The 15,218-nt window shown below is 39.9% G+C and overlaps 2 gene segments (V, D, J or C); both read right to left on the reverse strand.

The window, feature by feature from the left end:
- Positions 1-4,405: 4,405 nt before the first annotated feature.
- LOC132656306 (T cell receptor delta variable 1-like) lies at positions 4,406-5,191 on the reverse strand. The segment is given in 2 exon segments: positions 4,406-4,722; positions 5,173-5,191. Coding segments are annotated over 2 exon segments (336 nt in total).
- Positions 5,192-11,742: 6,551 nt separating this feature from the next.
- Positions 11,743-12,336, reverse strand: LOC132656604 (T cell receptor alpha variable 23/delta variable 6-like). The segment is given in 2 exon segments: positions 11,743-12,131; positions 12,285-12,336. Coding segments are annotated over 2 exon segments (441 nt in total).
- Between the last annotated feature and the right edge of the window lie 2,882 nt (positions 12,337-15,218).

Genomic DNA, 15,218 nt, shown 5'->3' on the forward strand with positions numbered 1-15,218 from the left:
ACTGTGTGTTATGATGGGAGGGTGGAAGGCAGAGGGAGGACACCCAGAGCTCACTGTGCCATGTTCCCTACAGCAGCTTCTTCCCATCAGTGACTTGTTTCCACATCTCAGGAAGTTTCTTCAGTTTGAAAAGTGCAGAATATAGACCCAAATTTCACTTTAGGAAAAAAAAAAAACAAAAAAACAAAACAAAACAAAACAAAAAAAACGTTTCGTCTTGGCAACAATGCTGAGCCACTTATCTTAGGCAGTCTTCTGTTCTCCAGCCCAGAACACCTCTGTATCGTATTTGGCACTCCTGCACTAACCACTGTCACATCTGACAGCTGTAGATCAAACACCACAGTGATCTTCCTGAATGCTCCCTGCTATGATTATCACAAAGTTCTGATTTCAGATCAGTAAGGATGGCTGTGGCTACTACCAGGTCTTCTAGACATTTAACTCATGAGCACAAGAGGGCAGCAAAGAGCTCAGCGAAATAGCAAAGTTCTTCAACAACAGACTAAGTAGAGGTTAGCTAGAGATTCAGTCAAAAACTTTGGTTTTCATTTTATTTTATTTTCCTTTTTATATTTTCAGTCTCAAAAATGCAAATATTTCATGTTTCCTCTCACATGAGGTCCCAGATTTTAATGCTTATACATACATAGCTAAGAAGAGGAATGTCATTCTCCATGGAAATATAAAAGGACAATTAGGGAGGGGGGAAAAAAGATCTTAAGGAAGGGCAGGAAAATGAAAATAAAAAGGAAAAGAAGCAGAAAGCACAAAGAATAATAAAATACAGGTGACACAAAATCAGAAAGGGCTCAAAGGGGGAGTCAGGGAACCAGGAGGAAGGACACAGGGGAGGGGTGCGGCAGTAATGCTGATGGTCATCTAGGGTTTGCAAAGCACATTCCCTGGACAGACACAGGACTGGATATCAGGGACAGACAAATGTGCCTCAGAGGAGGAGAGAGTAAAGCTTTATCCCTTGGGAATGGGAGATGCCCGAAGGCTGAGAGTTCGGGAAACTGGTTCTGTGATGAGTCTTTTGTGGCCCTCTTGGTCCTCTTTCCTGTGTCCATCTGTTTAGACACCCACATCCTTACCTTCCAGCTACTTCTCTACAAATGTCTTCTAGGACCTAGAAGCCTCTACCTCGGGGTCTGCTTATGCTTTCCCATCCACTCCATGACTCCTCTACTCTTTCAGAAGTTCATTTGGATTCTGTTTTTTTATTTTTTTTATTTTTTTTTTCAATGCAGTTTATTCAGGAACCTTGAACAATCCTCGGACCCTGGGGAAAGCCAGCCCACAGCTTAAATAGCCTCTGGGTAGCCAACCCAGGCGTGCCACGTGTGCAATGCAGATAGGTCCACATACATGGAAGCAAGCCAGATCCTCAGCCTTAGCCAAATGTGGAATTGTTAGTGACAGAGAGCACTCACCATCGGGAAGGTGGAAGGCGGAAACCAGCCCCATCTTTAAGGCATAGCATTCCGCAGCTCTCTACAGTTCCCCCTTTTTGTTTTAGACGCATCAGGCAAGAGTAGAGGTCTGATCTCTGCAATAAAAGCATTTAAGACATAATAATTTTGTAATGAACTACTTTCCTTTTCCTCATTTGGAAATGTGTGTGCTAGAGCCTGATCTTCAAGGAAGGAAAATGGAAAGATTTAGACCACGCCTTTCCAGGTGGTTGCCTTTGAGTAAAGACTCCCAGGAAGTGCAGGGCATCACCTGGCTGGGACGTGATGGGCAGACAGGGCAAAGGACAGGGACACAGGCTCTGAAGGGGGAATGTGCCCTGTGTGCTTCTGGGAAAATCTTTCCCTCTGGATCCTTATACATCACAGCACGGGACTGCAGAGAGCCTTGCTGAGACACTCAGCACTGTTAACAGCTGAGTTAATGATTTCTTTTTAATCTGTTGCTCCTTGGGCAATGTGTATTTAGGCTTGGCATCCTTTTCTCATTCGCTTAGGTGGGATGCAACCAGTAATCTCACCATAACTGAAGCATCCAGCCACCCTGCTCCAAGCTACTGCTCCTCATCAAAAACAAAGAAACAAAAAACAAAGCAGAAGAAAAACCCCTACACTTTAGGCACTGCTCTTGTGCTACATTCTGGCTGATATTAAAGAAAGATGCTATTGAGTTAGAAAAGTTGCGTCTCAATCCTGAACACCAAAACTGAGAAAAGTAAGAGACGTCATACAAGGTTATCAGGTCTGAGTTAGATTGTGAAATATGTAGTCTTTCATATAGGTTAACAGTAACTAAAAGTAAGTCAACCATCTTTTTCTCAGTAAAACCTTTCCTTTCTTCTAGATGAGGTTCATTTGGGCTTTTTCTTTATTGCAAAAATATATTTTAGTGTGCCAGTGAACTTCCCACTGTAGAAATTTTGTTTTTTTTTTCTTTAGGCAGAATGTAGCTGTTATGTTGAGTGAATTCAAACTGACAATCCTCTGTCTCACGTGCATAGACAGCAGGTAGATGCCATTGAATCCAACTGAGTAACCTTTAAGAAAGACAATTGCAAAGAAGTTCATTGGATGTTAGCGATATGTATTTACTTTTCCTTAAAATTTGTTTCCCCTGCTGACTTTTCTTCTAATGAAGAACCAGGCTTTTGTTTCTCAGAATAGAGAATTTGAATTTTACATTTGTTAACAGATTTTGTTTTTTGGGATTTAGTGAGTTCTCTAAGTACTTCCCAAGCCTTGCCACGCCTGTCTGCCTGGAATTCTTCCAAAATCAGAGAGGTGAACTTGCAGAAGTCCTTAGTAACTTTGAAGATTCTTTTGCTGGGTTTTTTATGTAGGAGGGTTTGTTAAAATCACAGTGAGGCAATGCAGTCTCAGATCCTTACTGATTAGGGGTCCATGTGACATTTCATGTAATATAGTGTCTATTTTGTTGAACTGAGAGCGCCATGGTGCCATGCATTAACATTTCCAGGGTCTACTCTCTATTGCTATGTAGTTGTTCTCTTCATCTTTCTGTCTGGCTGTGGTCAGAAATGTCCTCTTTTAGATATGAGACTTGCTGTGTCATGTTTACAGCTTTCATTTATTGGGCATGTTGATCTCTAACCTTTAACTACCAGTTTTAAATGTTCTTCTTTATGAGAGCGGCTTCCTGGAGACACAAATAGTTGGCATTGTTTGTTAACCCAGACAGTTATTCTGTGACTTCTATTTGGTGAGTCGAAGAGATTTCTTTGAAATGGGGGCTGGAACTTAGACACAGTACTTAGTATCACTTGCTGCTTTTGCAGAAGAATCAGATTCAGTTCCTGGCATTCTATAGTAACTCATTCTCTTCAATAACTCCAATGTCAGGGAATCTAATGCCCCTTCCAGTCTCCATGAAAACCAGACATGCACACAGTACACACTTGTACATGCTGGCAAAACAGTTTACACTCATGATATAAACAATCTTTAAATACACATTCAGAAACACATTTCTCAGATTTTCTTTCCCCATGTCATTCTGTTTTGGGGTGAACATGGAAGAAGCAACATTAGAAGACTTAAAGCATAGGTGATTTTTTAATATTATATATTGTTTAATTTATATTATAGCACTACAAATTCAGGCTCCAAGCACATATAATGTCAATGAGGTTCCAGATCCATTTACCATTAACATTCTACTCCTCACTTCTATAACTTTTGTTTGTCTTGGGTCAAGTCTGTTTGTATTGTGTTGGCAAATGTGATCTCTTCTTCTGAATTTCCCCAAAACTAGAGAGATTGAGGAGATGTGGAGGGTCATCCTTCTAGACATCAATTATCTTCTGGGTCTCACTGTATTTTCACAAGTCTCAATACACCCATGTGCTGCCCTCATGCAACTGTCCTTCCCAATTGCTGCTCTAGCTGACCTTCAGTACCTCAGGCTCAGTACCAGATACAGAGACAAAGATTTGTGAGGATAACCCAGGAACTTCCAGTATTTCATGGATGAAGTCCTTATGATCTGTCTCTGACCACTTTATTCATGATGACTCTGCTTCTCTGAGTGTAACTTCACAAGAAAATTATGCTCTTTGCTCTTCCAGACAACTCCTCTCAGGTGTGTGCTGTTGCCAATATCAAGAGAAACTAACACTTTAAATTGTTGTGATGCAATATTCCCAACTGTAGAAAATGTTACACATATTCTCTGATCTATTTTTAACTAAATAATTTCAAGACAAAGTATTAAAAGAAAACCACTCATCATAACTGTCTCTGAATTGCCTGGGATGAGGTTTTACTTAGAAACACACTACTGATGCAGACCACAGAGGAAGCATCCACAGTGAGACTTCCTGTTCAGCATGTGCAGGTGTGCTTCTCAGCTGGGCTCCTGCGATGAGCAATGCTTAAGGAGCTCCAGTTTTTGTTCAGCTTGTGCTGTCACTTCAAACACTGTGGGTCACCTCCCAGAGTGCACAGAAATATGTCCCCGAGTCTTCTAGCTGTGAGGCTGAAATGACAAGGCTGAAGGACTTGGCTGATTTCTTCATGGTGACAGAATAGCGGCCATTCCTCTCATTCTGAGTAGAAGAAGAAAGTTGCCTAATAAGGAAAATCATCTCTCCAGTAACAAGCTGCTTATACCAAAAAAGACGGTATAAGTTCTGACTTGTCTCATATGAACAGTCCAGAGTGACTTCTTCTCCATAGTGACTGCTTGTAGTTGACTGGACCTGAGTGACTTTCTGGGCCACATTGAATCCTGCAGAACAACCAGAGGAAAGAATAAAAAGCCTATCCTATGATAGTGTACACAAAGCAGTGTAAGAAAAGGGCCCCTTAAAAATCCAAAGACAAACTTAACTGAAGACATTTCTGCTCACTTTTCTCCAATCCATTTTCCCTCTCATGTCAATGTAAATGGCCATTTGCATGGGACAATACTTCCTACAAAATATCCTCAGTTATGTGAAACGTACATACCAGAGAAGGTCAAGGCCACCAAAACACAGAGCAGGCTGCAGGGAGGCATGTGTTGCAGGTCCCTCTGGATGAGTGTGTCAGCTCTGACTCAGCTCAGTGTTCAGTGCCTGAGAGCCTCCCAGTGAGCACTTGTACCTCCTGTGTTTCTGACATTGCCTCAAGCAGGAAATGTGGTTTTGTGTAATCATAGGTTACAACCTCCATGTACAAAGAGAAAAGTGTAGCTTACCACAGGCATCTACTTGCATCCTTGTCTGATAGGGAGTTTGAGAAAATCCATCCCTGCTGAGGGGGAAGTAGCTTTGCACACATGGGTGTTATTCAGGGAGATGATTTTGGGAACCAAAGTAAAATTCATAATGAGCCGTGTGTGATATGTAGTTCACTTGTAGACAATTATCTTATGTTATCCTCTCTCCATCCATTGTCTAATTGTCTATTTAAGCTTAATAAAAAAAATGATTAAGTCCCCTTGGACCCATGAATTTCCCTTTGAAACACTGGTATCTGAAAGAGTCTTCCTCCTTTGCTCAGTGCCACAGTCTATCCAAATTCTGTCCCATCAGCATTCCAGAAGATCCCCATTTGCTTATGCCCTGGCAAATTGTAACAGGAATAAAATAATAGTCTTCAGGGGATAAGAAGATGTTCAGTGTGTCTGTTGACAACTGTACATCATGAGTCCCTTTGTGTGGATCTCCAGGACCCCTGTAAGAATCCAGAAGCTATGGATGCTCCTTCAGTCAGGGCTCTGAGAAGCATAGACATGAGCATCTTGGGGTCTCACTAGTTAGTCATTGATGAGCTTCAGTTTAAGTAAGAGTTCCCACAAAAATAAATAAATAAATAAATGTGACAAAAAATGAGAGAGATAACCATTGATGACCACTGGTTCACACACACACAAACACACACACACACATACACACACACACATTCACACACAGTTGGTTGGGAAGTTACAATAATTTTTAAACCCACTGCTAAAAAAACTGACTCTCTTGTAAAAGTTTACCATCAAGTTGTACTCACAGGATGTGTTCTGTTTTCGCCACACAGAGAACTCTCCTTGTTACATGTCCTAGAAATTTTTGTAACATTTTACTGTCATATTCCATCTCACTTGTAAACTTTCTGTACTTTAATTTAGAAACCAGTTTCATGATAAGCATGGCAGGTCTCCCTGTGACTTGAGCATATTATATGTTCAAGATACATATAACCTGTAAGCATTAGAGTCATGTTACACATGGGTTTGTTGTTGAATGTTTTTGTGTGTACAGCTATATCACCATTTAGAATATATCTCTTAATCCTTGACCTGCTCTCATTATTCCAATGGAGGAAATTACCCTACAGGCAATCAGAGGAGAAAATACAAACAAGGTCTCTGAAAGAGCTCCAGTTCTTTCTATAAGAAAAAATAGCAGATCAACATGTACTTCAGGGACAAGTTTCTGATATCAGATTCATATTCTCTGCCCATTTCACTGCTTAGTGCTGAGAGCCCATGCCCTGGACTTTCTCTGTGGCTAAGCAGGAGATCATGGGAGCCACAGCAGCCTGGGCAGCACAGGGTGGCAAGGCTGTGCTCCTGCTCTAGATCTCCAGAGAGTGAGTGGACGCCCTGCAAGCTGCATAGCCACAGCCTCTGAGACGTGGCTTTGTAGTACACTGGGTTTTTCCTGGGTTTAAGTGCTGAGGTGGACAATTGGTCTCATTCTAAATACTGCTTTGTCTTTCCTGTGATTTATTTGGTAGACAATGCTTCGCAGTGAAGATAAAAGTTAAGGTTGGTGAACAGATAACTCAACGAGTCAAAGCACTTGTTGCTAATGATAAATACTGAAGTTCATGTCCCAGGACACATTTAATAAGTTATGTTTTCTGAAAAGCCTGAAACTCCACCTTTGAGTGCATGGACACCAACTTTTGGCCTTTACATGCACACAGATGTGTCCACCATGTATGTATACAAGTTTGTGTACACTCACACAGACCTGTGTGCTTCCACCCACCACACACACACACACACACACACACACACACACAAAGCAATTAATAAAATAAAATATTTTAAAGAATGATGCTTAGATTTAAAGAACCACAAGAAGAGATCAGGCATTGAGGAAAATGGGGATGATGTTGGGCTTAATTTGGAAGTTGGGAGGGAGGTCAACACAGAAGAAGACAGAGAGAAGTTAAATGCCACTGAGGATGGTTGAAATACCCTTAAGGATATTTATTACTTCATGTTTACCTGGAATTATATTTCATATATATTTTAATGAAGTTATTCCACTTGGGCTGGCAATATCCCCTCAAAAGAAGGATCATCTAACAGGAAACCAAGTGCCAGGCATGGGAAACCTCTTTTCAATATGTTGATCAAGGAAATCCAAGAGGCTCTTAGAAGAATGCTGACTATTGCTGTTCTGCTAGGTTTCCTCTCAGAGATCAAAAGCAAGTCTCAGTTGAGGGAAGCCCTATACTTTGGACCAAGACCTGGAAGATTACCTCTCATGCCTCTCAAGAAAGGTTTTCTTGTCAGCAGAGGAAGACCATCACAGAAAATAACAACTGGTTAAAAAAAAAAAAAAAAAAACAACTGATTATGGAACTTTCACCACCCCAAACAAATACATCTACAACAAGACTCCTACAACAAAGGCCCAAAAAACATTGAAGAAAACAGGGCACCAAGAAAGTATAAGAACAAGAAGACCAGGAAGTGTGCCTCAAGAAGTTCTGCTAGAAATGATGGGGGAGCAATAGCCTTGACACCACAAAAGTATGTCTGCACAGCAAGTACTGAACAATGATGATACCACTAGCCAAGAAAAATTGTACCTGCATGTTGCTACATTTGGGGTTTCTTTTTCTCTCCTTTACTCTTCACCACCCCATGTTCTTCATTTCTTTAGAGAAAAACTAATAATGGTGAAAGTGAGCAAAGTTATCAGTAGACTACTTCTTGCTTATTAGGGATGTCAAGTTTCCTTGGGTAAAATTTATCTACTCCATCAGGATACCTAACTTCTTGATTCTTTGTATACAACTACTTGACAAACAGCATCCAACCAACAAGCACCCAACAACAGCAGATCTGCTACTTGGGCCTCTAGCATTTAAAGATCCTCTGAAAAGTTCCCAGAATTCCAAACTTGACACACTCACAGAAACTATTTGCGGCTGGAAGAACCACAACTCTGTTAGAGCATGAGGCAAATCATAGTCACCTGCTATGACTCAGTCACATATTTGCACACCTGACAAAAACAAAAACATATTCCTTTAATGTTTTTGTGTGTTTTAAGGAAAATTTTCACTACAGAAATGACATGGGGCTGGAGAGGTGGCTGAGAGGTTAAGAGCATTGGCTGTTCTTCCAAAGGTCCTGAGTTCAATTTCCAGCAACCACATAGTGGCTCATAACCATCTATAATATGATCTGGTGCCCTCTTCTAGCCTGCAGGCACGTATGCAGACAGAATACTGTATGTATGCATGCATATGTATGTGTAAATAAATAAAATCTTTAAAAAAAAAAAAGAAGAAATGACGTGGTGCCCTGTACCTACACAAGGAACTACAGACAACTAAGTACTGCTGAGAGCCAGAAATGGTCCTTTCCAGGGAAGAGCCCTGATTAATGATACAATAACAAGTGGTCAGCACTGAAATCATGTGCACAGAACCAGCTCTAAACAGACTCAGAAGAATGTCTGTACATAATTGTGTGTGTGTGTGTGTGTGTATGTGTGTGCATCTGTGTTAAACAACAGTAATCATAGAAAAAGCGCCCATGGATTTGCAGTTATTATTGAAGAACATGGCAGAGACTAGAGATAGAGGACATAGAAGGGGTTTGAGGAATTTAACGTAATATGTAAAAAATGATGTAATTCTATTTTAACCAAATAAAAGCAATAAATTAAAAATATCAAAGTCAATAAATCAATCTGTGATAAGGCCTGAGTGGCTTTCTCAGGACAAGCCAACATTCAGTCTTTAGTTTTTTTATTGTCATAGGAACTTTTTAATAATTGTTTTGACAGTACATAGTAGTTATTTCCAGCACAATATGACATTTAACCTTAACTTTTGCCTTCTTCAACTATTTTAATTCATGTTTAGCTTGTATAAATATTGTTTACTTTGGTCAATATGTCTGGACCAAGGTCAGGTTGTGTTGCCAAGGCAGATGTGACTGAGAAATGTCTAAGCAGAAACAAAATGGAGTCTGGACAGGATGGCATTACCTTAGTCATGTCATGGTCGGTAAACTCAGTGTCTCTATATTGAAGAAAAGAAATTTCCCCTTTCTAAAGAGATAGCAATTGCTACCTGTTAAATTAATGCTTTTGTTGATACAATATTTTTTAATCAGAATTTTCCTCTTCTCTAACTCCTGCTCCATGAGTTTTGCTTGGTTTTGGCATTTTTTAATTTAATTGAACTTTTGGTTTTGTTTTGTGGGTATTTAGTTTTTTTTTGTCTGGGGTGTTTTGTTTTTGTTTTTTGAAAGTGAGATGAAGAGAAAGAACATGAAATTGGTGGACAGTATGAAAGAACGGCAAGACAGCAAGAATCCTTAATGTATTGCTTGTATTCACTCAACTTCCAACTGTCCTGACCCTGGTTTGATTGATGATGAAATATGACACATATTTCACATCAATCCTGGCCTCTTTTCAGAGACAAACCATGAATCCTCACCCCAGACCACTGGGACTTCAACATCCATAAAGCAGCAGCTCAGGCAAATGAAATCAAAACAGACTAGAGAGTCTGAAGTCTCTGTTTGGGTCCTGGAGAGCCATTGACCCCAACAAAGGATTATTGTGATGACACAACTCTGTGGTAATCTTCAGGAGTCTGAGAAGGAGAAGAAAGAGAGTGAGGAGCCTCTGTGACCAGATGTTTAGCAATGTCATTCAATGGCACGGAAGCATGCCCACTTTTGATGCTATTCTGCAGTTGTTACAGTTTTCGTGAAAACAAAACTCCTTTCTAAATGATCTTTCATTCACAAATCTGTGGATATGTGAGCAATGCCCAATATAAACATTTTTGCCTTCAGACCCTGAAGGAATGAAGACTTTCCTTGACTGTATGCTGAAAATGCATCTGATGACGAAATTTATGTCAAAGTTCAATCTTTAAAAGCAGAATTTGCTTGATAACTGTATGAAGACACCCAAGTGGTGATGACTGGGTTATTCTAAGTCAACTTTCCCTCACCTTCCCTCAGTACTCTTGAAGTTATTTCCAGCCTTTTATTCTCTAGGATGCTCAGGGTGTGTCTTGAGGTACACAGAGTTTCCAAATTCTATGTTGCACATCCTCAAATATGCTTTCACTCTTTGCTTACTTCCATTCTAGGTTGTTGTATTCAATGAAGCCTATTTCAATCAGATAGAAATTCTGGGGTTTCTTTGTTTGTTTTGTTTTGTTTTGTTTTGACTCAAGTTTAAAACTTGACAGGGATAGAAGACCTTGAAAACCAGGAGGAGTTCACATATCGGTATTATGAGATATATCTCCTACTGCTAAGAGCCAATTGACTTTATTTTCCTATGTGACTGTTCTGTTTTCATAATGAAAAACTATTCACTGTAGACAAGAAAAAGAACTTGTAGGCTTTAGATGTTTAAGTATAATATCTTCCATGTTGTTTTTGTTGGTTTTGGTTTTCTGAGACAGAGTTTTACTATGTTGCTCAGGTTAGCCTACCAAACCTCAAAAATTACTCCTGTCTAGGATCCCAAAGATGTTATGGCTTCCAAAGCCATTAACAATGTGGCATAAAAATGAATTTAAATTTTTCTTGATTGGAAATCTTTTTGGCTTTTATATAGCATTAAGTGAGCAATCCTCGCCAAGTATTAGGCAGTGAAAGAATCTTTAATTCTGTGTTTTGCTGATGTCCACAAATACTGCAGCTGCTTCTATTGACTACGCCTTTATGTTCATTTTTATATTTTGTTCATTTATGAAATACACATGTAAAATAATTTCTTTAGTGAAAGTTGTGTATTTTCATTATATGACTAATTTGCATTCTTTCCTCCTCACTGATGTCATTTATCTATTTTAAACACACCCGTATCCTTGTGAGGGCCTTCTGGTTTACATGCTTGAATTTCTTGAAGGTAAATGAAGACATAGGAGGCAAAACAAGAGGAAGTAGAAGAGTTCATTGGTCATATAAATTCCCAATGACATGGTTATCAAAGGAGATTAATGTAGAAGGAAAGACTATGTGATTTCTATCCCAGAGGCCAAAGTCAAGGTCTCCTGACACTGGCTGTAACAACCACACATGAACAACTTCACTGACAAGAGTGTAGGGAACAGGGCCTTCATAATTTGTAGTTGCTGCAAACCAAACACACAGAGAACTATTTCTATAACCATGGAATAAAAGAATCCTCTAGGGACTGGGGAAGATGGATCAGAGGATAAGAGCACTGACTGCCCTTGCAAAGTTCCTGAGTTCAATTCCCAGCGACCACATGGTGGCTCACAACCATCTAGAGTGAGATCTGGTGCCCTCTGCTGGTCTGCAGGCATACATGCAGACATAATACTGTATCAATAATAAATTTTAAAAAATGAAAAAACAAATCCTCTAAACCAGTTAAGGAAATGGATCTGAAATTCCAGCTGTTCTTGAGGAGCAAACAGAGAATGTAGAAAATGCTGAGACTTCATCTTGATCTGTCTCTGGGCTGAGGGAGTCTAACCCTTAGACTCACAGTGCCCCCTGTCACCTGGTCCTGCATACCCTCTAGGCTCAGCCCCGCTGCAGGCTTTGCTGGAGCCTCAGCTGCAGGTTTGGGTCTGGGCTGCAGGTGTCTGCGAAGCACTGTGCACTTGCTGCACAGAAGTAGGTGGCTGAGTCTCCAGGCTGAGAGTCTGCGATGTGCAAGGAGAGCTGTTTGTCGCTCTTACTTAAAAAGACTGTGAATCGTCCTTCTTCCTTTTTATTAGACACTGAACGTATGGCTATCAGGAGAGCAGGGCCTTCACCAGGGAATTGCTGGTACCATGGGAAGTAGTCAAATGCGCTGTTTTCATAAGTGCAGTTCAGAACTGTGGTCCCTCCTTCCCAGACTGTCAGAGATTTCAGACTTTGTCTCACGTGCTGCTGGTCGTGTCTTTCCTTCTGCTGGCCACTCACCCCTGTGCAGGGAAACAGCAAATGGTGTTAGGTTCCTGAGGATGTACTGTCTGCTGATGGTTTCAAGACTAATGACTTGTCTGGTGCCCCAATTCCCTCCTGCCTCCAAATCAATCACATATCCTGAGATATGTGGTTTCTCCTCCATGACTCACCAGCTAGGTGAAGGCCTAGGACTAAAAATAATGCTTTCAGGACCTTGTCCATTCCTCCTAGACTGAAGATTGGGGAGAACTCAGGTGGCCTTTTCTCTCCCACAGAACACTGACTCCAACTTCACAGGCACCTCAGTTCTTTCAGCTGGCTCCACCCTTCACAAACACTCCCTAAAGCTATTTCTCACAGAGGAAGCACTTCTCCTTTGATTTCAAATTTGGTATTGCTAAAAATAGAGTCAAGAGAATCACAAATCTCCTCATTATAATTCTTCCATCACACACTGATAGAAATGTGGGTTAATATAGACACCCAGAATAGTGTGGATTTTCTGATAGAAAAAAGAAGAGAGTGGGAGGAAGGCAAGGAGGAAGAAAAGACAGAAAGCAGAAAGGAAGCAAGGAAGCAAGGAAGGAAGAAAGACCAATGATCCAACTAATATCACTTATGGGCATTTATCCAGGAGAAAGAGGTCGTTTCATGAGAGAGACACCTGCACATGCATGTGTATTATAGCACCATTCGTGACTGGCAAGATGTAGACACAGCCTAGGTACCACCTGTCAACCAATGAATGGACAGAATATTGTACCTGAAGGTACAGAGTCATATTCAGCTGCAAGGAAATATGAGTTTCTGCCATCTGTAGGAAAGTGGATAGTATTGAAGGACACAATGTTAAGCAAAATAAAGCAGACCTGTAGACCTACACAATATGTATGTGTTCTCATTTGTAAAAACAAATGAACTATCAAAAACAAAAGAAAAAAGGAGTAAAGAAAAAGAAAGTAGTATTTGAAAGTAGAAGTTAGACAAACCAGTAAGGGAAGTGTAACGGGGACAAAGGGAAAGGAGAGAACAACAGAGAGTGACGACAAGATGAATACAAGGAAATTGTCACATAGGCATACATTAAAATCTCACAACAAACCCAGTAATTTGTACAATTAATGTGTCTTGATAATTTTGATAATGTCATATGCCCTATGGGAGAACTGACTATAGTAGTCTACTGAATGCTTATAGTATGAATCCAACTCCTAATGTCTTCCCATCATGTCCACATAGATGAACGGAGCTCTCAGTCCTCATTAGAAACTCACTGGACTGGTCAATGGTTAGCCCTGTGCCTACTGTCAGCCACCGTGCAGAGAAGAGAGTGTGGGATGGTCAATCCTCATGGCACATATCTACCACATGCTCTCCTCCCAAGGTTAAGGGATCATTGCAGAAGAAAAATCAGTGTTGGGACCAGAATGGTGGATGACTACAGGAAACAGTGTCTTCTGGATACAGCAGGGCAGCTGAACTTATGAAGGAGCAGTTTTGTGACAGTCTGCACAAGGCCTGTGAAAACTTAAGGCAGACAGAATCCTAGCATGGAGAGCAAGATTAGGATGAATACATCAAGCATGCTTAATCACTGAGCTGTCTTTTCAGTTCCAGATCATTTAGGGTTTATTGGATACATTAACAAAGTTCATTGAAAACAGACAATGAATTATACTATCCCATTGCCAGCTAAGTTTGTGAGTAAATGAACCAAGGAACATATATGCTCCATTCGCTTAAGAAAAATTTTAAATTTCTTATAATCATTTGTATGTGTCCACTTACATAAGTCCATTTACAGAGAAAAATTTATTAAAATTTCATTATATTCTTATAAAAATAAACACCAGGTTAACTAAATGTAGGTAAGACTATACCTGTAAAAAGAAAGTAAAATTTAGTAGAAAGATCTACTCTGGAAAGGCTTTGGTCTTCAGATCAGTGAGGAAAGGTAGAAAATATTCTGCATCCTAGACAGGACACAGTCAAGAATGCAGCATTTCGACTACTCTCATAGCCAGTCTACATAAACATTGAGTAAGTTCCTTACATGTAATATCATAGATAAAATACAAATATTAAAACCAGTTCAGCTTCTCTGTTGATATCAACAAGGCATAGAAGTGGAAGCTTAAAATAAATGAAAAACCATTTCCTAAAGTAGAGAACCTCTGTTCTATAACAAGAGAAGTTAAAAGAATATAAGGAAGTTATATCACAGAAAGAACTTTGTTATATATGTTTTATATATATATATATATATATATATATATATATATCATCACAGGCCCAATTAAAAAATAAAAATATCAAAGTCCAACAGCAGACAATTGTCCATGCTCCATAGTCTCAGAGAAAGAACTAGGGATGTAGTTCAGTCAGTAGATTTTGCACCTCCAAGACCCTGACATTGGTTGCTAGCAGGTATAAAGTGGGCATGGTGCACATACCTAAATTCCAGCTCTCAGAAGGTAGAATGGAAAGATCTAAAACTGAAGGACATTTTAATTGCAAAACAAGACTGGTGTTTGTGTCAACACCTAAAACTCTCCCCCAAAATAAAATAAAAAATAAAAATCTGTCCAAACATGTTATTCTTAAACATGCGTAGGGGAGGAGTTGTTACTTTGTTATATTTTTTATTATTTTCTCTTTTTCTTATCCTTTCAGCCACACATCTACCTCACATAAACTATATCCATTATCTGTAGGAGAAACATTCCATGATTCCCTGAGTGTCTCAAATCACAAATAGTTCTGAAACACACACCCACACACCCACACCCACACCCACACCCACACCCACCCCCCCTCACATATATATATATATTGAGCTTTCACCTGTACCTAATAAAAACATTAACAGCTTCAATGAAAACAAGGATATATTCTTTTCTTTGGCATATCTACATTGTAGCACCAACCAGCACTGTGATGCCTGAACAGTCTTTCTAATGACACAGATGGCTGCTTGGTGAAAACAGGTCTGTGGCAAGGACAGGAGAGAGATGCTGGACAAAGATGCCCACAATCACTGGTGAGGGAGTTCTGACAGCACCAAAAAATAGTTTTCTTTTGTTTTGTTTTTAATAAATGAACTG

Source organism: Meriones unguiculatus, chromosome 9 (assembly GCF_030254825.1).
Source record: "Meriones unguiculatus strain TT.TT164.6M chromosome 9, Bangor_MerUng_6.1, whole genome shotgun sequence".
Taxonomy (NCBI): Eukaryota; Metazoa; Chordata; class Mammalia; order Rodentia; family Muridae; genus Meriones; species Meriones unguiculatus.